General features: G+C 38.8%; 2 protein-coding genes across 10 annotated transcripts in view; one reads left to right on the top strand and one right to left on the bottom strand.

Moving 5' to 3' along the window:
• Window positions 1-6,718, top strand: part of Eea1 (early endosome antigen 1) — a 199,222-nt gene extending 192,504 nt beyond the window's left edge. The window contains exons 26-29 of the mRNA XM_013518252.1: window positions 992-1,230; window positions 1,479-1,599; window positions 2,222-2,320; window positions 3,180-6,718. Coding sequence (XP_013373706.1) covers window positions 992-1,230; window positions 1,479-1,599; window positions 2,222-2,320; window positions 3,180-3,302 — 582 coding nt within the window. The 3' untranslated portion in view covers window positions 3,303-6,718. The remainder of the gene's footprint in view (window positions 1-991; window positions 1,231-1,478; window positions 1,600-2,221; window positions 2,321-3,179) is intronic.
• The window catches only part of Plekhg7 (pleckstrin homology domain containing, family G (with RhoGef domain) member 7), a 57,029-nt gene continuing 41,253 nt past the window's right edge, over window positions 6,499-22,274 (bottom strand). For all 9 annotated transcript variants that reach the window (XM_005374457.2, XM_013518264.1, XM_013518255.1 and 6 more), the window contains 7 exons: window positions 21,727-21,901; window positions 20,187-20,302; window positions 19,748-19,841; window positions 15,457-15,536; window positions 13,757-13,910; window positions 9,883-9,980; window positions 6,499-8,898 (listed from right to left, as the gene is read on the bottom strand). In XM_005374457.2, coding sequence (XP_005374514.1) covers window positions 8,791-8,898; window positions 9,883-9,980; window positions 13,757-13,910; window positions 15,457-15,536; window positions 19,748-19,841; window positions 20,187-20,302; window positions 21,727-21,901 — 825 coding nt within the window. In that variant the 3' untranslated portion in view covers window positions 6,499-8,790. The remainder of the gene's footprint in view (window positions 8,899-9,882; window positions 9,981-13,756; window positions 13,911-15,456; window positions 15,537-19,747; window positions 19,842-20,186; window positions 20,303-21,726; window positions 21,902-22,274) is intronic.

Below are 22,274 nucleotides of genomic sequence, written 5' to 3'. Positions count from 1 at the left end.
GTCCATCCGCTAAGCCAGGGTGGAGGACACAGGCTGACCCTGCACAAAGGGAGGCTGTCAAGGGCTTCGTCAGCTTTATTTTATTTTATTTTATTTTTGGTTTTTTGGTTTTTCTCCGGTACCGGGAACCGAACTCACGACCTTGCGCTTGCCAGGCAGGCGCTTTTGCCGCTGAGCTAAATCCCCAGCCCCTTCGAAATGCTTTCTTAACATTTTAATTTTAAAGGAAGGAAGTCTGATTTGTTTAAATAGCTGACCTGTGATTAGAAGTGTTCTGTGATCATATTTTGATTTACATAAGTGAAATTCAATTAAAATACAATTTTGAAACAGTTTTAGTGCTAGAACCAAATAAACCCATGACCCGATAGACTGAGCTGAATGACATAAAATCTAATCACGTTAACCTCATTTGTTTGGTTTCTATGAATATTGGTGAAGAGGAATGGAAATTTCAGTTTGGAATCAGTGACGAAAATGTGCTTTTCCTTCCCTAAGTCCTGCATGCCCGAGGGGAGCATCTGGCCTTCCTTTATTGAATTAACTCCAAATACTCCCAGCTAATTTGATGGCTAAATGTCTTAGTTGAAGACTTCCAATTTTAGTTCAGCAATTCAGAGGCCTTGTATTGTTCTTTAGTGGGTTAATAGAGAGACTGAAGGATGTAATAAAGAGGTAAGGAAATGCCAGCTTTATCTCTAGGGCATCCGGAAATCCCAAGCCATGTGTTTCTTCCTCTGCTTTGGTGGAAAAAAAAAGAATCTCAACCTGTGTTGCTTCAGATTGATCTTAACAGGCATTTGTGCCCCCTCAAGTTATACAGCTATTAAGGAGTCAGTTTTATTAGGGTATAATAAAATACATTTCCCTGTCTCCTTTCCTAAAGAAGCAGTATTATCTATGTTCCTAATATTCTAAATTCAATAATTAACTCAAATTTGTTTCACATTACTTTTGTAATAGGTTTTCTTCGTGCTTTTTCTTTTCTCAGCATTCCGAAATAAAAGAAAAGGAAGCAGGAATGAAGAAACATGAAGAAAACGAGGCTAAATTTACCATGCAGATCACGGCGCTGAATGAAAATTTAGGCACTGTCAAGAAGGAGTGGCAGTCTAGTCAGCGGAGAGTTAGTGAGCTTGAGAAGCAAACGGATGACTTACGGGGTGAAATCGCAGTCTTGGAGGCCACGGTTCAGAATAACCAGGATGAAAGGAGAGCCCTTCTGGAAAGGTGATCGGTGTCTAGTAAAGTCAGTTATTTCTACTGGGAGGAAGGAAATTTGTCCCATGCCACATTTTTAAAAGAGAAAAATGTATAATTTCAGCATATATTTAAGTAGCCATCTAAAATTTAACCCTTAAAATAACCCACGGAAATTAATGTATATTTAAAATGACTAATGTAGTCCATTACCTGTTTTGCAGAGAGTTTTTGTGATTTTTTTAAAAAATGAATTGTCTCTTCGCTATTTATTCCAGATGTCTTAAAGGAGAAGGTGAAATAGAAAAGCTTCAGACCAAAGTACTAGAGTTGCAAAGAAAGCTGGATAATACAACCGCAGCAGTGCAAGAGCTGGGCAGGGAAAACCAGTCCCTACAGGTCAGTGCCCAGGTGACTTGAGGCAGTTTCTTAGTCTAAAATTGACCTGTTAGTGAAAACATATCTTCATCTTTTAAGAAAAACCTTCAGGGGTAGCGGTGTAGTTAAAGAGCCATTGCCCAGCATCTGCACGGTCCTGCATTACAGCGCTGCAGAACAAAAACAGTGAAAGTAAAATAAAACCAACAGAACCTCAGTTTGTTTCAGAGCCACAGAGATCAGTTTGAGAGCCACGTCATTCATGAAATGTCTGTGCAGGGAAAGAAGTACAAAACTCAAGAATACAGGGGATGGATAAGTCAGTATGTGTTAAAGAAGAAGCCATCTGTGTGTTCAGAATCCAGGAAGAACTGACTTTAGAGTTCGAATGGAGGGGAAATCACCAAAGGCTGGAAATTGCTAACACCTCTTACGAATTAAATCTTACTTAGTTTTATTTTGTCGTTCAGAGTTATAAGTGCTGCTATTTTTTACAAATGGAAATAGAACAAAATACACTATTTCTTTTTTTAAATTTTTATTCAGTGTTGCATATAGGCAAAATTTTATAAATATGTGGCCCCTTAGTGGATATAATCCATCATTCTTTAAAATGTATAATTTGTTGAAACTTTTTTAACAGATCAAACATACACAGGCGCTGAATAGAAAGTGGGCTGAGGACAACGAAGTGCAAAACTGCATGGCCTGCGGGAAAGGCTTCTCAGTCACCGTGAGGCGGGTAAATGGTTTTGTTCCTAAGTTGCATTTCTGATTTCATTTCTCAATCACGATTCTTTAACTGGCAAAACAGTTCTACATTTGACAGATTTTTAAAAATTTTTCTACTTATAGGTAAAGTTTACTTTTCAGCTACATGCAAGAATTAAATTTCATGTAGTCTGGTTTCTAGTTCGCATGTGTGTTAAACGCTCTCATTTCTTTTCTACTTTTCCTACTCTGGGACAGTTGTTTTCTGGACCGGTGCATAGGTATTAAACTCATGTGTTTTAATCAACTTTAGGGTCTTTGGAAGGAAAAAAAGCAGAAAGTGTTTAAGAAATGTATTTTAAATAATGCTGTTACTTAAAAATTCCAGTTGAAGGCATCCTTGAGACCTTTCGTAAATTGGAGTAGTTTCACATTTGCTAGGGGTGCTTTCACACTTTAAAGTGCCTCCTTGGGTTCTTGAGAATTTCATGATAAGAGCCACATAAAATGTTTAGCATGGTGTTTGATAACTGGGAGCATTTGAATTGAATACACCAAAAGGTTAGTTTATATGTTGAAATATGTCACTAAAGAATAGAGGAAACTGGAAAGTTAATGTACCTGTACACTGTTAGTTTACAGGGTGGTTTGTGATATTCATGTAATTTTATGATGCTTTTGGTACAAGTTTTTTTTTGGTCTTTTCGAGACAGGGTCTCACTATGCAGTTCAGGCTGGCCTTAAACTTACTTTGTGGCCCAGGCTGGTCTTGAACATGCAATGATCCTTCTGCCTCAGCCTCCCCAGTGCTGGGATTACAGGTGTGCACCACCACGCCCGGCTTGGTACAGTTTTTCAGCTTAAAATTGTTTGGTTTTTGTCACCTACAGCATCATTGCCGACAGTGTGGAAACATCTTCTGTGCTGAGTGCTCAGCCAAGAATGCCTTAACGCCTTCCTCCAAGAAGCCCGTCCGCGTGTGCGATGCGTGTTTCAATGACCTGCAGGGATGACGGGTCGGCGCAGCGTCACAGCTGCATCACACTACGGGAGATTTTTAATACGTGCGTTTAGTAGAGGTCGTGGACTGTTTGGTTTGGACTCTGGCAATTCTAGACCAAATTAGAGTTCATATATTTTGGAATGTGATCAGTATCAAGTAAAAGTCTTCTATTTTTGTGAGACTTGGATTCATCTTCATTATCTTTTTCCATGTAACCCCTGGGATAGCTTTCATGCCAACTTTAGACTTAGTCAATGAAATGTAAATAAACTTTGGACAGAAAATAGCAATGTATTTTTTTAAATATAATTTCATGGTTCACAAATGATGACTATAATTCCCTAGCTTACTTGTCTCTCCCAGATTACATGCACACAAACGCGCATGGGTGATGTCATCACTTGCTTTTGTTGCACAGTGACATTAATTGTATTACATATTCTCTCCGTGGGATCACCCACAGGACTGTAACACGTTTTCTCTTCCGTATAGGTCTGTAGTTCAGTTACATTGTTTTGTTACAGATTTACTACTTGGGTATTCTAAATACAGTGTATGTTAAAATATATATTAATAATGAATTCAAACAAGACTTTTGTTTTAACAGTATTGATTAAATTCTCTAGTAGGTTTTATAAAACCCTCTATAAAATCAATTTGCTTACTTTGTGGTAATCCTGGGTTATGTTTCAGAGATTAGGGTTGATTTTTCTTTTTCTTTGTGCCTTTTTTATCTCAATTTTAAACTTCCACATATTGTCCATTAAAAAATCCTATGAAACCCCTTACCCTCTCAGGTGGAGGATGAAGAATAGAAACTGTATAGTGGTCCTGTTCTTCCTTTCTTGTTAGTGGTAAGTCTGAGATTAGCCTTCAGATTATAACCTTAACCTCTATCTTTGTCCAGCACCTCCAGGAATCTGAATTTGCTTTTTTAAAGGATCTGCCTCTTGTCCTTGACTTGGTTCGACCTTTGAGCAGTGAAGCATAGCTCAGCTTCACTGTAATTGTTTTTATAAATTTGCACCTTAAAGATAGTAACTTATATTGCTATAGTCTTATCTGTGAAAACAAAATATAAAATGGTAAGGAAAGATGAAATATTCTACTTTATATTTTATTTTTACCTAATAGCATTTTAGAAAACTGTTAAAATTGACTTACTCTTAAAATGGTTCTAGGTTGGAGTTCCATATTAACTGGAAATGTTATCTGCAAAAATAATGCTTGACATTACCTTTAAGTAACAGCTAGAGAATAGAGTATCACTTCAGAGAGATGTACTTAGGAACGCTGATATTACAATAAACACTGAAACAGAATTGCCAAGCACCTTAAGGATAATTAAGAATTAACCTATTTGTATGGTGAACAATGAAATTGAATTTTAATGTTTCGTCTTTTTAATTTGAAAAACTGGAAAACATCTGAAAGCAGAATTCACTAATTTTAATTTATTATCTTTCTAGAGAAGAAATGTTAAAGAAATACATTCATTCAGTGCAGCCATTTAACAATAGTAGAGAAGGGTGAGCGTTAATGTTTCATTTACAGTAATTTATAATACTTGCTTTCAAATGCCACACTGAAATGAAATTATCACACTTACATAATATCTAGAACATAGATAAACGGGAAGATTGCCACATACTCGTTTATGTTAAAAGTAAGCCCTGTTGTCAGTAGCTGTTAAGGACATTGATTAAGTCCGTGGACTTGGATAAACATATATCCTTGAGCATAAGTAATAAATAAGTGCAATCGCTATTAAAATAATACTTGGATAATATAAACTGAGCTATTCATGGAATTTTCTATCCCCATAAGTCCTTTCAAATAGTATTAATTGATACTTTTACATTCAAGTAACTTACTGAACTTAGAAAAACACAGTCACAGCACCATTTTTTGGTTTGTTTGAAGGTAAGAGAGCTTTAGGAGAGTTCTGGGCAGGAATGTTGTTTTGCTTCATCTCCTCGTGGGATGCATTGTAGTCTGCTCCCCCCCCAACCCCCGCACACGTTCACAAAAACATTGTGAAGACAACAGATAAAACCACGATTGAACTGTTCGTCTCATTTTTGTCTAATCTCATTTCATAGCTCCCAAGTAACCTACCTACCACTGGCTACTATATGGATAAAATAAATGAAACCAGTTTTGCTTGTAGCTTCCCAATTGAATGTGTTTTGAAAGTAAACCTTAGTGTTGTTTTCCCCTATAATTAAACAGTCCTCTTCTGAGTTCTTATTGGCTCTACATTTCAGGTGTTTGCTGGTACTATTATTATCTTGTCGGAGAGACAGAGCTGGCAGCTCTTAGTTCTGGTGCAAAACATTGGCATCAAGTCTTAGTAAATTGCAAACCTCGGCATGGAAGTGTGAGTTAAAAATCAAATCTTGCCACTTAGTGTACAATAAAGTACTTTTGAACAGAAAGAAGACAATGCTGCTGGCATAGGATGTGTTTCTTTTGAAGAAAAAAAAGAAGGAAACAAACACAAAACCTCAGTGCAGTGTACAAATAACATTTTGTTCAACTACCTCTTAAAAGTGGAATTAGCTACTTTAATAGTTTCCTTATAGAAATGTTAAATAGTAACTGCCAAATTTTGTTATTTTCCCATCTCTTTAAAAAGTGTTTATGATTATTTTATATAGTTTTGAGATCTTTAAAGTCACTTTTTTTTAACCTTACATTTGCATAAACATTTAGCTTTTAAGTGGAAAGCAAATTATGATCATATATTTTGATATTCATGACCTGTTTGACTATAGCAGTTTTTTTTTAAATGCACTTTGGCTATAAAATCGTGGATGATTTGATCCATGAGATTTAAATGCGCCATCAATTTACTATTCCTAGACATGAGCTTGATGAATGATATTCTGTAATTATAATGTGCCACACATTACCATGTCTTAATTGCCCTTTGCCTGAATTTTAATGATCAATTTGTTATTGTTGCAGATGTGAATATTGTGCATACACTGACTAAATTTATGTGAAATTGTATAAAGTGGAATTGGAGATCACTAAGTCCTTTCTGTGTAGAAGTACTGAGCTTACTGTAACATGATGCAGTCGTTTGTATGGGGTTCTGTACTGCCTTGAGCTGGGTCATGTGCTCATAGCAACTGTGTATACTTTTGCATGGATATTTTTTCATTTCATTTTTGGGTTCATTATTTGTATTGTGTTTACTATTTGTGATCATGTAGTTGTGCCTTACTTTGTGAGAGTTTAGCTCAGTAAATACTGTAATTTCTAATCTCAATGATTAGAAGGTTATTGATTATAAATATAACTGATAAATTACCTGACAGCATTTAAATCTGTATAAAGAACAATGGAAGGATCCTTGTTGAATTGTTTCTTTTGTTTTTTAATATGTTAAAGATGATATTAAAACATTTCTTTCTAGTAGATGTGTTCTGTGGCTGAATTATTTTGTCTGCTTGTAAAAGAGGACAAGATCTTAACCATTTTCTGTGAGTTAATTTACAGAATGTTAGGACTTTGCACTTGTATATAAAGTGATTGTGTTTTAATGTTCTTTAGGATGCTGATTATTCATGATCTCAAGAGAAATTATTACTACCATTTTGCTTGAGACTTTCTTTTTTCACTGTACTGAATATTGTGGAGAAATTATCAAAACTAAAAAGAGTATAAAAATATAAAAGTAGTCCCTCTTTTCAGTGTGTACGTAAGTTTAATCCCCATGTGACCACTTGATACTTTTGAAAGCCCAATGTACCATTGTTTTAAAATTTTTCCCCCTGGGCAGTAGAGTGCCAGAATTTTTTCTCCCTATTTCATTTTAATGTCTTTCCTCCTGAAAAGTTGAATGTGCATATCAAACATGTAGTAAACATATTTTATATCAGATACACTGTTTTGTGAGCCTTACTGTATTCTAGTTTATGACATATTTTGCAGCTGTTTTACATCCTTTAGGTTAAATTTTTGTTTCTTTAATAAGATGTAAGAGTGAACACTGGTCCTTTATATACATAAATATGTGATTTCTAGACTCTTGGGACTAAAGGAATCTTGAGAAATCACCTAGTGCTAGTCCACTGCCTTCCCAGGTTGATTTGTGTCTCAAAGACCCTGCAAGATGATTGTTAAATTTTTTTTCCTGAAAATACTTACTTTAACCAGAAGTTCTTTATAAATCTCTTGCAGACATCTCTGTGCCTTCTCCTGGACGTAGCTGCCTTTAGTTCCATCCAGATGCTATCTATAGGCGCTCACTTGATTCTCTTCTTTTGTGCCTCCCTCCCCTGCCACGTACCCTTAGCTGTGAACAATGGTTGCTGCTTTCCACATTCCCCTTTTATTTTACTGACCCCTAACAATTACCTGCCTCCAGTGTCAGGAGACTGACTCCATTCTAGTAGTGCTTGACCCTCGTCCCTTCCCGCTGCCCTTATCCATAGGCCTTGTTTGCATGGTGAGGTTTGTGCCCACTTGTGAAAACTTACTGTGCATCTCACTTCCCCAAACTTCATCCTCTCTATCCAGTTCTTCACCTTAAAGAAATCAGTTAAAGTTTTAGTTATCTTGCAGCCAAATTTGGTAAATTTATTACTGAGGAAATTGTAGAAGAACCATGATGGAAATTGATATTTGTGGGTTCCCACTGAATAAACTTGGACCCGAAGAACTGCTTCCTTAGTTGCAGTGATAATACTTCAGGTAGCACACACACACCCAAACCAGAAAGTGTGTTTGCACTTGCGCACAAACACCAGAAAAAATGTGTTTTGACAAATACCATCATTCTTCAAAAGTTGAATTTAAGAGAAAGATACTACTCCTATGAAAAGCTCCCATGTAAAACTTAACTGGTGAACCTGGAAAAAAATTTTTTTCTTAAACAATGGAATTTAGTCTGAGGTTTGCATATTCCAAATTAGATCATTATAAATATATCTAAGATATATAAACTGTTGAAGATAGGAATTCTGAAGTTGCTATTGAAATGAAGACCTTATTTATTGTTTAATATATTAAAAGAGCCACAGACTTTGTATATCAAAAGTTATCATGTTTGAGGTAGGACTATAAAGCAGTAAGATTGACAAGCAGTTTAGAAAAATTGGCTTCATTATTTTATAGATACAGAGTCAACTGCTAGAATTCATACTGGACACAAGCACTGCCCAATCTTTCTTATACTCCCAATTTTTCAGTCATTCACCATTTACAGATTATAATAGCACCGTTCTTCACCTGCACTGCATACAAGCCTGACTGAAGCATTAGAAGACAGTCTGGATATCAGTATATATTTGTAAAGAAATCCTCAGAGTTCAAATTTGTTGCTGTCATTATTCCTTTATACTAAGGACTTCGCTAGCTCAAATTTTCAAATTCTGGAATGTCTTTAAAAAGCACATTTCCTTTTAGTTCATGAGATAAGTGTTAACAAAGATTTACATGAAATGCATTAAGCCCAAACCTCTAAAAAATGTATGCCACTGAAGTCCCTAAATTTCAGAAGATTCTGCAGGTAATGTGAATACAGATATTTTCTTGGTTTCTTGATTCTTGGTGAAGCAAGAGATTGCCGCTGTTATTTGTGCTATCCATGCTTTCTGTTAGAAAAGAAAAACACGTAAATAGAATGTTAAATGGATAATTTCATATTTGAATTAATATTTTCCCTTATATTTATTGACTTGCTCTTTAAAACTGAACAGTAGCATTTGCATATGTTTCTCATTTCTCTGTCTCGTGTTGTCTTAATGTAAGTACCTCTAGTCCGAAAGGAAAATGGAAATGGATTAAATGTGAGTAGTGTGTAAGTTGGCTAAACAGTCATGGGTAATCAGGGACCGTAGGAGTTGATAATGACTAATCAGAAAAATGAGTACTGACAAGAAGTTTGAAAGTTGAATTTCTTGAATCCCATTAAGAGACAGAAATTCTTAACCAGTGGTATAATTTGAAAAGCAGATTCTGAGGGAGATGACCCGGGAAATTGAGTTCTTGAGAATAACAGAATAATGCATTTATTGTCTGGCCATATTGTTGCTGTGATGGGAGACTACAAGGGGAAGGACAGAAATAGAAACTTCTAAATAGAGAAACCAGAGTCCAGCAGCTGCTCTTTCAGCCCCATAGCTGTGAAAACAATGGCGTACTTTCAGAACTTGAGGGGCGGACTTGGCATGGCTCACAATTGCACTGCCTGATACCACTCATGCGGATGGCACGTTATTTCCATTCTGGAAAATGAGTGGATTATCTTAAAAGCAGATCACGCAATGCAAAGCAATTCTTTCCCTCCTTCCTACAGAAACTGCAGAACTCAAAGGTAGCTCTTGCCTTTCTGCAACAGGAAAAAGCAGGACAGGCTATGTCAGCTCTGCAAATGTGAGGAAATTGGCATCCTGGAGGGTTCTGCACATGGTATGGACGAGGGGACCCCTCACTACGGACCAGTTGCTCTGCACCCTCACGTGGGTCAGGACAGTCCATAAAATCTTGCAGTACGTATGCCGTTATGTAGAGGCTTGGAATTTTTCCTCATATAAGTAAACTGAAGAATCAAAGAGCTACAACATTAAGATACATACTTTGACATTTTCCGTCTGGGCTTGTAATAAGAATGCTGCTATACACTGTCGGTATCTGTTTTCATGTTGCAGAAGAAAAGCATGTCTCAGTCCAAAGACTAGAAAAAGATATTACAAAGAGAAAAAGCCAAATGATTTAATATGAAATCCAAACAATGTTTTAGTACAAGAACCTGGGGTCTTGTGTTGTATTTTGGCTTCTGTTTATAATGAGGGTGGGAGATTTATGTAGATTACCAAGGATATAGTTCTAAGTCCAAGGCCAGGACTCCACTGCTGTGTCCAAACAAAGCCCACTTCAGTACAAAACCCCTTTTCCTCAGATAATGACTTCTGGGAGCTGATGAAATGCAATTTAAGCGATGGAAAATGGGCTGCACACAGAACAAGCTAGGCATGAGGGGGTAATTTTGTGCATGTGCCTGAAAAGGTAATTAAAATGAAAATACGGAAAAAGGTGCTTGCTTTTGTCCACTACTTATTGTAAATGTTTATTTTTGTATTTAAATAGAAGTTACAGCAAAAGAAGCCTTATACTCAAAGTGTAAAATTTCAAAACCACCTGAATATGCCAAGAAAAGATAGAAAACTGATTGAGAGAAAATGCGTTCTCCACCAAATTATGTGGAATGTGTAACAAAACACAACAAAGAGAAATGCATCGTTTCTGTATTGCAAAGGAAACGAGTGTGCTCTTTTGGTTTCTGGCTGATCTCAGAAATGACAGGAGTACTGGGGAGCAGATTCCTGTTTTTTTTTTAACATAGGAATTCTGAAATTGAAGTGTCCACCTTGATTTATTAATACAGCAGAAGGAATAAAATTCTGCAACTTATAGTCTTTCTGGAGTTCTTAATGTTCAGAATCAAACGGACAAACCAAAAAACCAAGCCAGATCTGTCTCCCAGTCCTATCAGATATGTTAGGGAAGAGAAAGGGCAAATGCCTTTTATTCCTGATGCTGCTTCAGAGTCACTGCTTTGTTGGTTTGTGAATTTTACTCTGGCTGATCTGAGGCAGGTCAAGCTTCATTTCGGAATCAAAGTGAACACAACACTTTTATTTTCGTAACTGCCAGAACTATTTCAGTACCACAGATTATACTCATAAGACTTTAAATCTCATAATTCTTAAATTCTGGTACAACAGATTAGTCAGTGTCAAATCAGAAAACACTCCAGTTTCCCTGGGATAGAAGACTAAAGCTATTAAAATGACTTTCTGGAAAAAGAGATCTGCCTGGGTTTCACTTCCTGAGTTTTTTCTGTTATAAACCTCCTGTGGCACACGAGGCTTTAAAGATCATGTTGTTCTTGGCTGGTGTTTGGAATCCATTTTCCTCGGACATCGAAGCCAGAGTTTGCCTTGGCACCCCTTGTTTGGATTATCATACGGGTTTAAGGGGCTTCATAAACAAATGGCATGGCATGCTGCGTGCTCAGGTCTGTAAAGTATAATCAGATGATACAAGTGGGAATGACTTTTTTTCCCTGACTTTCTAATGTAGTTACTAACAGAATTTTTAAGGCTCTTACTAGGTATTGGGCTCTACATTCTGGTTTTTTCTTTCTCTGTTTTGTGTCCTTTAAACCACATAGCAATCATATGACATAGGTCACCGAATTCCTACTTAGGAGAACTAGGAACCAGATGGGATTTGTACGGGATTTGGCTATGTCTGGAGTCAGGGCTCTGTCGTTCCAGGGCCGGGCCTCTCTGTGTCCCCTCCTTCTCCTTGCCACTCTGTAGCTGTCCTGCCTCAGGCACTTCACACAGACGGCCAACATTAGACCCAGGGAACAAGAAACGCATTTTTAAAAAAGGAACAAGACGTGCTAGTTACCAATCAGAAAAAAAGTGCAAGAGTACTGTTTTGGAAAGATATTTTCATTGATTTTTTTAGAAAAGAAACAGATGGGAAGCAAAGGTCCCCCAAAGTAATCCAGTGATGTCAGATTTTCCATAAAGTGCAGTTCTTGGGCTGACAGGGCTGTGCCTAAACCCACCCCTCAGCCGAGCTGTCTGCCTTTTCCGAATGGGGTTAGGGCATCTTCTTCCACTCATGATGCCAGAATCTTCATAGCTGCTGTAGTGGGATAGCGCACCCCTAGCACAGAGTGTCTGCTATAATACTTCCCTCACGAAAAAGTAGACAAATCACAACATGGAAGTGCTTCCAGGCCTTCACCCACAGAGCCCGTCCTTTCTGACACTACTCTGCCATCTGCCTAGCAGGGAGCTAGCTCACACTGGAAGCAGGTGCACAGGCTAGGAAAAACTCATTTTAATCTTGATTCTAAAACTTTGCAGACCTTGACCCATGCTACGTTTGGATGTCGAATGTCTTCCAAAGACCCAGATAGTAAAGGTTTGGTCCCCAGGTGGTGAGAGGTGGAGCCTGGTGGAACTATTTAGGTTGTAGGGGGTGTGCCTTCAAAAGGGATTATGTTTCCATCTCTCTCTCTCTCTCTCTCTCTCTCTCCCCTCTCTCTCTCCAGTGAGGTGAGCAGTTTTGCTTCTACCCTGTGCTCCTACCATGATGTTTCTTCTAGCCACAGCCTTAAAACAACTGGGCCAGCCCACTCTAAACTGCATGCTCCAAAACTGTGAGCCAAAACATACCTTTCTTTTCATAAGTCAAGTACCTCAGGGCTTTTGTTACAGTGACGCAAAGCTTACCAATACAGTCTTTTTAGACTGCAATTGATCCCGGCCAAATCAGACACAAAAGACTTTACAGCCCACCTGCCTGTGTCAACCTTCAGCAAATCTTACTGAAAGTAGAGAGAACAGAGGCTGTGTCTCTGAGCACAGGCTTTCCTTAGTGGAGCCCCTCTGCATTAGGGGAGACAGGCTGCATACATCACAAGCTAATATAGGGAAAACATTTCAGTATATTGGGTCTACAACTTAACTATATAGGTGTTTACTATTCATTTGTGTATTCATTTATTCATTAGTTAAGCTGCTCTAATAAGTGTGGGTCCATCTGTGCTAGGCACAGAAGCTTAGGCTGGGCCTCTGGGAATTGAGGGGATGCTATTTCTTGCCCCTTTAGGGAGACAGGAAAGCAGCTGCCCCCTGCCACTGGCCTGACCTGAGCTGGTATAGAAATCTCTACGTGAGGCACAGTGGCCATCTGCTTCCTCCTGAACTCTATACACCGCCAGCACCCCAAAGCTTGAGGGGACAAAATGGCTTTCAGGTCTCTCAGAGTCCTAGGGCTTTCCTGACTGAAGACTTACTGTATCTTTCATGATTCTGGGAGCTCCTAAGGGTAAGGAGTGTTTCTTATTCCATCTTTGTATTTCCAAGAGCTGCTGAGTGCCTGGCTTTTGGGTGACACTCAGGGAATGCTTGAACTAAAATTTAGAAATGTTATCTCTTTCTGATACACGTGTGAATAAGTGCGTACCTCATGTACACATGCATATCTATGTGCATCTATTTCTTCCTTTCTGGCATATTCCTTCCTATAGCATGATTGTAATGAAGAATCTTGTACATTCATAGTATATCATGCTTTACCAGTGCTTTACCAATAGCAATAATACTTAGAATGCTAATAGAACAAAAATACTAATAATAGCTATCATTTGCATTGTTTCACTTCCTTCCCATGAAAATTCACTGAACAGATATTATTATAACTATGCCCAAAGTGATACAGCTATCAAGTGACAGAACGGAGTCATGTAAGCATTGGGCAGCATAACTGATTCATAGAGTGAATGATGTATAATGTACAAGAACACAGCCTTGTTTTTTATGAAGACGTTACATTGGATTCATGTCTTGCTACCAAAAAAAAAAAAAATCGGTGTAAAACTGTGATGGCCAACAGGGGAGCTGAGTGATGGAAGCAGACACGTACCTGACACATGGAGTGGATCGATGCTTTTGACTACCAATCTGTCTAGTGGGATGGGTTGATCAAGTACCATACATGAACCACCCTCTTTTATTATGGTTTGCAGCTCAGGAGTAAGTGAAGGGCACAGTAAGCCAGTGTCTGAGCCTCCAAGTTTCTGAAATCAAAGAGGAAAATGATGCAGTATATTGGAAACAAATATTGGTGCATAAACCTCAAGTGCATCCTGAAGCAAATGGTCCTCAGAGACAAGTCTCTTGACGGCCAGCTCACTCTTTTTTTGGGGTCTTGGAAAGCATGGCCTCAGAGTACAGTGATTTAAAGCACAGTGTTTCTGATCTATAATTTCTTACTACCTGAATAAAGAATGGCTGGCACCCATAATTGGAAAATATTTTAATCCCTGTCACATCCCTGGGAAGATCTTCATTTCCGGTATCTTAATCCCTCTCTGACTGCCCTGAGTTGGGTGAATGAGAAAGAGAAACCTTATTTTGGCCAGTTCCATGTGTGGGATCTTGTATGAAACTGTAAATAGAGTCTATGCTCTATAATTAGTAAATAATTCAAATCGTTTTGAATATGTAAGATGGGGATTTCTTTGAAAAAGGTGTGGAAGATTGTGACTTGCATGGTATGTACACCAAATAGCAAAGAGGACTGTAAACAGACAGCATTCTTTATTTTGAAATCAAGTTGTGAAGCATGAAACCAGAATATTACCTGATTATGCAATCGATATGGGCTGCCACCAACCCATGGGCTCTGAGTTGTGCCACTTTTGAAGTGGAGGTGGGTTGTGTGGGCATCAACGTTTTTGAAGGGGGTAGCGATTTTTCAGAATTTGTTTTATTCAGACATGGTAGTCTGAGTAATTTAAAATGGGACACCACACAAATTCTGTAACGGTGACTGTCTATTCTCCAACACCCTCTCCCTCCCTAACCACCCATCAGGTAGCTATTCATAGATTAATGAGTGTCTATTTTATTGCTAAAAGGTTTTTTAAAAATTATTTATCTCAACTAACCAACCTCTCATCTAAAATCTTAGCTTATTAAAAGATAAATCACTTAACTTATGATATTATCTGTGCAAGTCTAGTCATTTGATAAGGAAATGAATGGAATAAAACAATATCAGGCATCTTTGATGGCTTAAGGTAGCTCACAAGGTATTTGTAACAGCTTCCCCACCCTGACCCTGGCCGCTGTTTTTGTACTGACCAGTTTAGAAGGGCCAATGTGGACAAAGATATTTTGGGGTTCCATGTGTATGCAGTGAGGCATAAAGTCCATGGTTTCTGGAACTTTCTTGAAGATATACAGACTAAGTAGCTGAAAAAAATGTATATCTCCCTTGGTATTCTCTCTCTCTCTCTTTTTTTTTTTTTTTTGTCTTTTTCAGACAGGGTTTTGCTATGCAGTTCAGCCTGGCCTTGAGCTTACTTTGTAGCTCAGGCTGGTCTTGAACTCGAGACGATCCTCCTGCCTCAGCCTTCCAAGTGCTGGGATTACAGGGCATGTGCCACCATGTCTGGCAATATTGTTAAGAAATATAATTTGCTTGTTATTTATTTTGCTTTATTTTTAGAGGGTGAGACCCATTTGGAAGTACTATATGGATGTTCATAGTACTAACAGAGTTTGGTTAGAAGTAGAGCCAAGCTCATTTAGAAACATCTAGAAATAGCAGCCTTTTACCTTCTTGTTGCGCTTCGTTTTTGTAACTAAGAGGAAGTCGTCAAACAGAAACAGGAAAACATCTAGGAATCTTGCGCTTTCTGAGGAAAGAAGGAGACGGTAAGATGGGGACTTGAAAGAGTAAGTGGAACTTTTATAGGTTGAAGAATCCCTTAAAGAACAAAGCAAAGAATCCCGAGGGGGTGTGTAAGAAAACTGTGTCAAGGTTGAATTGATTTTTTTTCTAAAGCACAGCCTTGGTTAGAGCTCAAGCATCCAACTTGAAAGACCTTGCATCCGTGATGCATTTCCAGTTGATCAAAGGTAGCTTCTGTGGTATTTGTAAAGGTTTCAGCTAAGCTGAGGACAAATCCATCAGTTTACAGAACTTGCACCAATTGGCCTCTTGACTCATCTACACGTTCATGAGAGAAAAGGCATTTGGTCATTTCTTAGGCTAAACTGTATCTTTCCAATTCATAGGTTGAGCCCATGATCCCCAGTATGGCGGTATCTGGAGGAAGGAAATAAGATAAGGTACAATGAGGTCATGCGCATGGAGCCCCACTCCAACAAGATTAGTGTCCTTACAGGAAGCGTCACCAGGAGTTATTCTCTGTCATGTGAGAACAGAGCCAGGAGACATCTGTACGTCAGGAAGGGAGTCCTGGCCAGAAACCAGTAAGACCCAAATCTGGGATTTCCTGCCTTCCATCTGTGAGAAATAATGTCTGCTGTTTGAACTGCTCAGTCTGTGGTTTTTTTTTTTTTTTTATTTTAAAAATAAAAGGAGGCAAACATTAACAGACAGACGACCTTTTACAAAATAGCAAAAGAACAGTACAGACAATACAGCGTTACAAACAAAGTGGTAGGAAATTAAGTCAGGCAGGCTACTTATTTCTTATGTGTGACAGTGTATATACAAATGTTTAAATATTCTCCATGTACCTTTATGTTTACAAAGTTTTCTTTTTTGATAGTTACTTTAGGCAACTAAGAAAAGATAGTTAAAGATAGTTTTCTTTTTTGATAGTTACTTTAGGCAACTAAGAAAAGAAAGAAAAAGTCCCTAAGAAAGAAAAAAGGAGTAGGAGAGAAATTAAATATTAGATAAAGTATCCAGGTCCTCATTTTATTTCTCGGGAATTAGAAAACTAAATGGCTCAATTTAGGTGACTTCAGAGAAAAGGCAGCCTGTGTTTAGAGGGAGAGGTCATAGGTACTTAGGGAAGTTATGGGAAAATATAGTCATCTTTTTTTAGCTTGTTCTAATTAAGTTGCTTATTTATATTATTCTGCTTTTATCCCCAGGAAGTAGGTGGCAAAGTTTAAATGAATAGATAATATATTTAGGATTCACTTCTATTTTATCTCATTAAGATTTGAGGAGGGGTCCTTTCTACATTTGTTCAGATAAGAAATTAGATAGTACATTCAATTTGAATTATCCATGAATATTTTTAAAGAATTATTTTCCATGACAATTAGAAACTTTCCTTTTCATAGATTTGCCACAAACTCCTGTTCATCCCTCAGAACCCTTTCCTTCTTTTTCAGGAGCCTCCTGAGTTTTAGTGGACACACATCTACAGAAAATAAAGATTGTATTGAAGCCCTTATAGCTGAATATGACCAAGGATCTAAATCCTGACCAAGACAATGTAAGCAAGTTTTCAAGTTCTGCCTCATACCCTTGAGGGGCAGGACTAGGCCCTCTCATCACTTCTCTCCTTCTCCTTGGGGCCGGAGAATGCAGACACACCAGTCAGTCAGCTTGGACCACACAGAAGAGAGCGATACCCAAGGGATGGTAATAGAAGAATGTGCGTCCCTGATAGTTTTGTGCAGCAGAGCTCTCATTTTGCTGAGGACATAGGATAGAAAAAAATCTTAATCTTTTAAAAAGTGATTGCTATCTGTCTGTCTCCAGTGGCTGAATCTATATCCTGACTACTAGTAAGGATATGAATGGGACACTTGAACCACACTAGATCTTTGTCTGAGTTAAGTCAGGTCACCATAGCCGAATATCACGCATGAGGTGGCTCAAACAATAAAATTTATTTCTCACACTTCTGAAGGTTGGGACGCCCCAGTGCAAAATGCCGGCCAGTTTGCTGCCTAGCAGGAGCACTCTTCTCAGCTTACAGAGGGGCACCTCCTGATTCTTAATGGGCCCTCACATGGCAGAAATCAGAGATGGAGAGACAGAGAGACAGAGACACACAGAGAGACAGAGACAGAGAGACAGAGACAGACAGAGACACAGAGACAGACAGAGACAGAGAGAGGCAGAAAGAGACAGAGACAGAGAGACAGAGAGACAGAGAGAGAAAAAGAGATGGAGAGAGAGATAGAGAAACAGAGACAGAGACACAGAGAGAGACAGAGACAGAGAGAGAAAGAGAGAGAAAGAGAGAGATCTGGTGTTTTGTCTTATAAAGACACAAACCAATTAGACCAGGACTGCACTTTTATGACCTTGTTTTATCCTAACGATTTCCTCACTATGAATACTTCCACACTGGGGTCAAGGTTTCAATACATGAATGGGGTGGGGGGGTTGAGAGTTCAGTCCGCAGCAACCTTCAAAACCTGCTAAGTTTGTTTTCCCACCCTCTGCTTCTTGCACAGCTTAATGATCACTGTCAAAATGAAGTAGTTCTTAGTTGTCTTCTTATTGTTTTTTTTTTTTTTTTGGTTTTTCTCCCGTCCCAGGAACCGAACTCATGACCTTGCACTTGCCAGGCAGGCGCTTTGCTGCTGAGCTAAATCCCCAGCCCCTGTTGCCTTCTTATTTTCAAGTATTTCATTTTAACAAACAGGTTACCAGCACCTTCTTGGTGACTTTATCCTGGGAAATGATGATTATTTTAGTCACCATTTAGGAAAGCCCGAATGTTCCACCAAGGATTCAGCAAACAGATGGACTATGCACTGATGATTAAGACAGTATTCCTGCCTTCAGGGAGCTTTAATTCTAGGGGGAGCAGGTGCATAATCAGTGTGTAAGCAAGATTTAAAATAAGATAGACTTAGACACTGGTAGTGCTAGGGGAGAAAAACGGGTAATCTCAACGGCTGAGGAGGAGCAGAAAAGCAGAGCATCAGGCTGTTCACGTAGCTTCCCCGGTGGGAAGCTCTCATAGGTGACTCTGTTCTGCTTCCTTAATGGACACTGAGGGGGGAATGAGGATCAAAACATGCTGCACAACCTGACCTGGGGTTTACGCGTTTGTGCAGTTTTATCCCCACTCGGTCTTTATTTTTCTCGTGGATTCTGCGCCGTGTGCGGCGTGGAGCAACGTTGCTGCCATATTTCCCTGCGGCTGCAGCTCGAGCAGCATGTGACCTGTAGGTGTCGCAGGTACGGGATCCCCCTGTCTGTCTGAATCCTACTTACTGTTACAGTGCCAAACACCCGTTCATAGGAGCCCGAGTTCCACAAGTTAAGAAAACTAGCTACCTCGGGGAGTGAGAAAATACGCGTACTTGTTTGAACCACCGCAGTGTTTAACACTGGCAGAAGTTTGGAAACATTCGTAGGGTTTTGTCATCGTCATCATCATCACCAGCATTTAGAGAGGAGAGGAAAGGAATTCAAACACTCTCCCGAAGTCCACACTGTCTGTAGATCCCCTGTTGTTGTTCTGTTCTGTTTGTTTGGTGTTGGGCATCGAACCCAGGCCCTTGCACATGCTAAGCACGAACTCTTCCCAGGAGCCCAACCCCTCAGCTCTGGGATTCTTGGCTCAGTGGCTCCCCACATCGTATTTCTTCTAATACTGCCTCATCAGACTTGTACCCAGCTCTAAGTCCAAGTCCCACTGCTTTCAAACTTGATACGATGCCCCATTATGTAGTGCCTCCTCTTTGCTGGAATTTGGCCAATATAGAGTGTGCCATTCAACAAGGTGAGTGAGTGTTTATTATACACCAGATCTTGACCCAAGTTCCTCCCGTGAGTCATTTTGCTTTAACAAGTTTTATGAGGGGCTGGGGATTTAGCTCAGCGGCAAAAGCGCTTGCCTGGCAAGCGCAAGGTCGTGAGTTCGGTTCCCGGTACCGGAGAAAAACCAAAACCAAAAAAAAAAAAAACAAGTTTTATGAGCTACCTCTCCACTTTATAGAGAGAAATTGGAGAGTACATGGCTACACTGTGAGTTTTTGTTTAACTGGAGGCTCCCTGTTTGCTTGTTCTATTATCTTGCACCCAGGTAAACAGAGTTTCTTCTGCCCTTTAAATAACAACAGTTGAATGAGTTGAAAGGTAGCAGAGATAGTTTTTGTAAAGCAAGCCATTATTTACCTGCAAGAGTTAATTTCCCTTCATAGAGAAGGTGTCTGCTGGTTGGTGACAAGATGTTTTCTGCCATGTGTTCTTTAAAGATGTGTTTCAAATACTTGCAAAACAAGGGAGAAAAGAAGAGACGAAGTTAGTGATTGAAAGTGAATGGGTTCAAGGAGCTGGGGCGATCAACTGCATCTAGAAATTTCCAGATTTTTAGAAACACAGTACCAGAAAATAGACATAGGGATGGGAAAGAGTGGGCAGACCTCTCAGAAGGACCATCCTGAGAATCCCAGCCTCCCCATACACAGAGCCATATGGATGGGCCTTTCCTCTTGTTCATAAAACTGGATTTATTGCTCAAGTGGATAGCTGGGGACTTCCTAAGACTATTGTATTTCTACCTGAATGCCAGGCTTCCAGAAAAGGACATAAATCTCATTGATGTTTTTGGTACCTCTGGAATGAAAAACCTTTTATCTCTGTCCCAAAGCGGAGGCCACACTATAATCTCCTGTAGATGTCTAAATTTTTGGAAATTGTCCAGCCATTTCACTTTTCCTTCAAGATCCCCTGAAAAACAAGATACATCCAGCATATTTTTAAATGCATGTAATACTACAGCATAAATGTAAGCAACATCCGCAGTAATCATTTAAAGATACTGACTGTCCCTGGAGCCAAACCATAATTATAGTTCATTTGACATATTTCTTGCTGTGTAAATATCTGAGAAAACTCATTAATTTGAAATCAACCTCTTGCAGTTTTCTGTTGCAGAGAAAAACAATACTAATGAAGCTCTCAGTAATTTTTTTTTTTTAATTTTATGCCTCATACCACACATAGCCTTCAAGTAGAAGAAGGAAAAAAGTATTGGATTCTTGTCCTGATCATAAAGCAAAACTCTTTTCATGTAACAATATTTCTTTTTGGTAAGAATTTAATCTGTCCTTGGAAGATTTGAGTTAATTTTCCAATAATATATTGCTGTTGTGGTTTTGAAGTGAATTTTGAAAATATGAGAACAAATTATAGGCCTATAAAATCTTATAGCTGGTTGAACGCTTGAGAAATTTTCATCTTTAAGAAAACAGACTTAAAGAAAAGCCACCCAGATCTGTTCCTTCCACAATGAGAATCCATATTTTATTGAGAAATCTCTAGAGGATTTGCTTTTATCCTCTTCATAAACATCCAAATGAGTAATAATCCTTAAAATTATTTTAGAAGTTTCAGAAAGTGGTCTTTAGTTGAATTTGTTTCTCATTCACTTGATAGACTTAATTCTAATCCCTTAGATCATTTTGGAAGTTGAATAAAAAATTGAAAAACAGGACAGACCCCTACATTAAATTGTTACTTAACTTTTAAGTTTACAAAGGAACACAAATACATAATTTTCTGTACAGTGGGCGACTACCATTTTGTGCTGTGCACCTTGATGGCCACCAGGAAATCTTACTTTATGGACAAATACCATGGACTTTTTTTGTTTGAATTTCAGTTATACAGAGTTACATAAATAAGCTTAAACTTTACTCAGTTCTCTTTCCTTAATTTCAGTTTTAAAGATTGCAGTTGGCATAACATTAACACTGGATTTCAGTGAAAATGATGAATGGTAATTTATCCTCTGGACAGTTTCCATGGTGTTAACTCCCATTTGCTTTGTGCCTGGGTTCAAAATGGACGTCGACGACAAAGTAACGTCAGTCATCTTGGAAGCAGGACTTTTCCTGCCTGAACTCACTTCTGAAAGCCTTGGAGACAGAGCCATGCCCTCTGTAAACTTGATCTTAGAGTTCCCATCAGTTTGCCAGGATGTTATTGGAACCCATTGTTTTATGTGTTTGGTTTATAATGGACTCGAATATAGATTCTATTTCCGGGTCATGACCTCAAGTCAATGGAATTACCTTCTAGGATGGAAGCCCAGATGGGAACTACAGGGCTCCCCAACTTTTTAATCAAGCTCACATATCTCAGAGACTTACGAAGAGACTTCTCCACCTTCTCCTTGATGGAGTAGATCATGATTTTCTCAGTAGAATCTGTACTTCTTTTCCAGATGTTCTTCAGCAGCAAAGGATACCGGGTAAGCCTGTGGAGTGGGGCCACCAAAAGCTCAGGCAGATGAAGTCGTCTGCACTGTTCATTTTGCTCACACCACTGAGAAAGGCAAAAGCAGACATAATCAGCACAGCACCTCTCCTATCCAGGCGCTAAGAAGCTGGGACTTGAGAATTTCTTAGGTTTTACTCAGTAACAACAGGATGCACCTGTGAGCTTGCTGGGAACATTCATAATCTATGAAAGATCCTCTGAGTTTTGAAAATTCCATATTAAACTCTCGTTAGCAAATCTCTATCGACCAGTACCAAATCCAGAGTCTGAAACTGGGTTCTTAGATGTAACTAAGAAGTACGATTGAATGTTATTCACTAATTTTACTTTCAGCTGATGAAATTACAGAATCATTTCTCTGATGTTCTGCCTTAGTAACACTACTACTCAATCCTCCTAAAGGGGGAAATGTGTCAAG

The sequence above is a fragment of the Chinchilla lanigera genome, unplaced genomic scaffold (genome assembly GCF_000276665.1).
Source record: "Chinchilla lanigera isolate Chin_1 unplaced genomic scaffold, ChiLan1.0 scaffold00004, whole genome shotgun sequence".
Classification (NCBI taxonomy): domain Eukaryota; kingdom Metazoa; phylum Chordata; class Mammalia; order Rodentia; family Chinchillidae; genus Chinchilla; species Chinchilla lanigera.
Note: the sequence above shows the minus strand (reverse complement) of the source record. Positions and strands in the feature narration are given on the sequence as shown.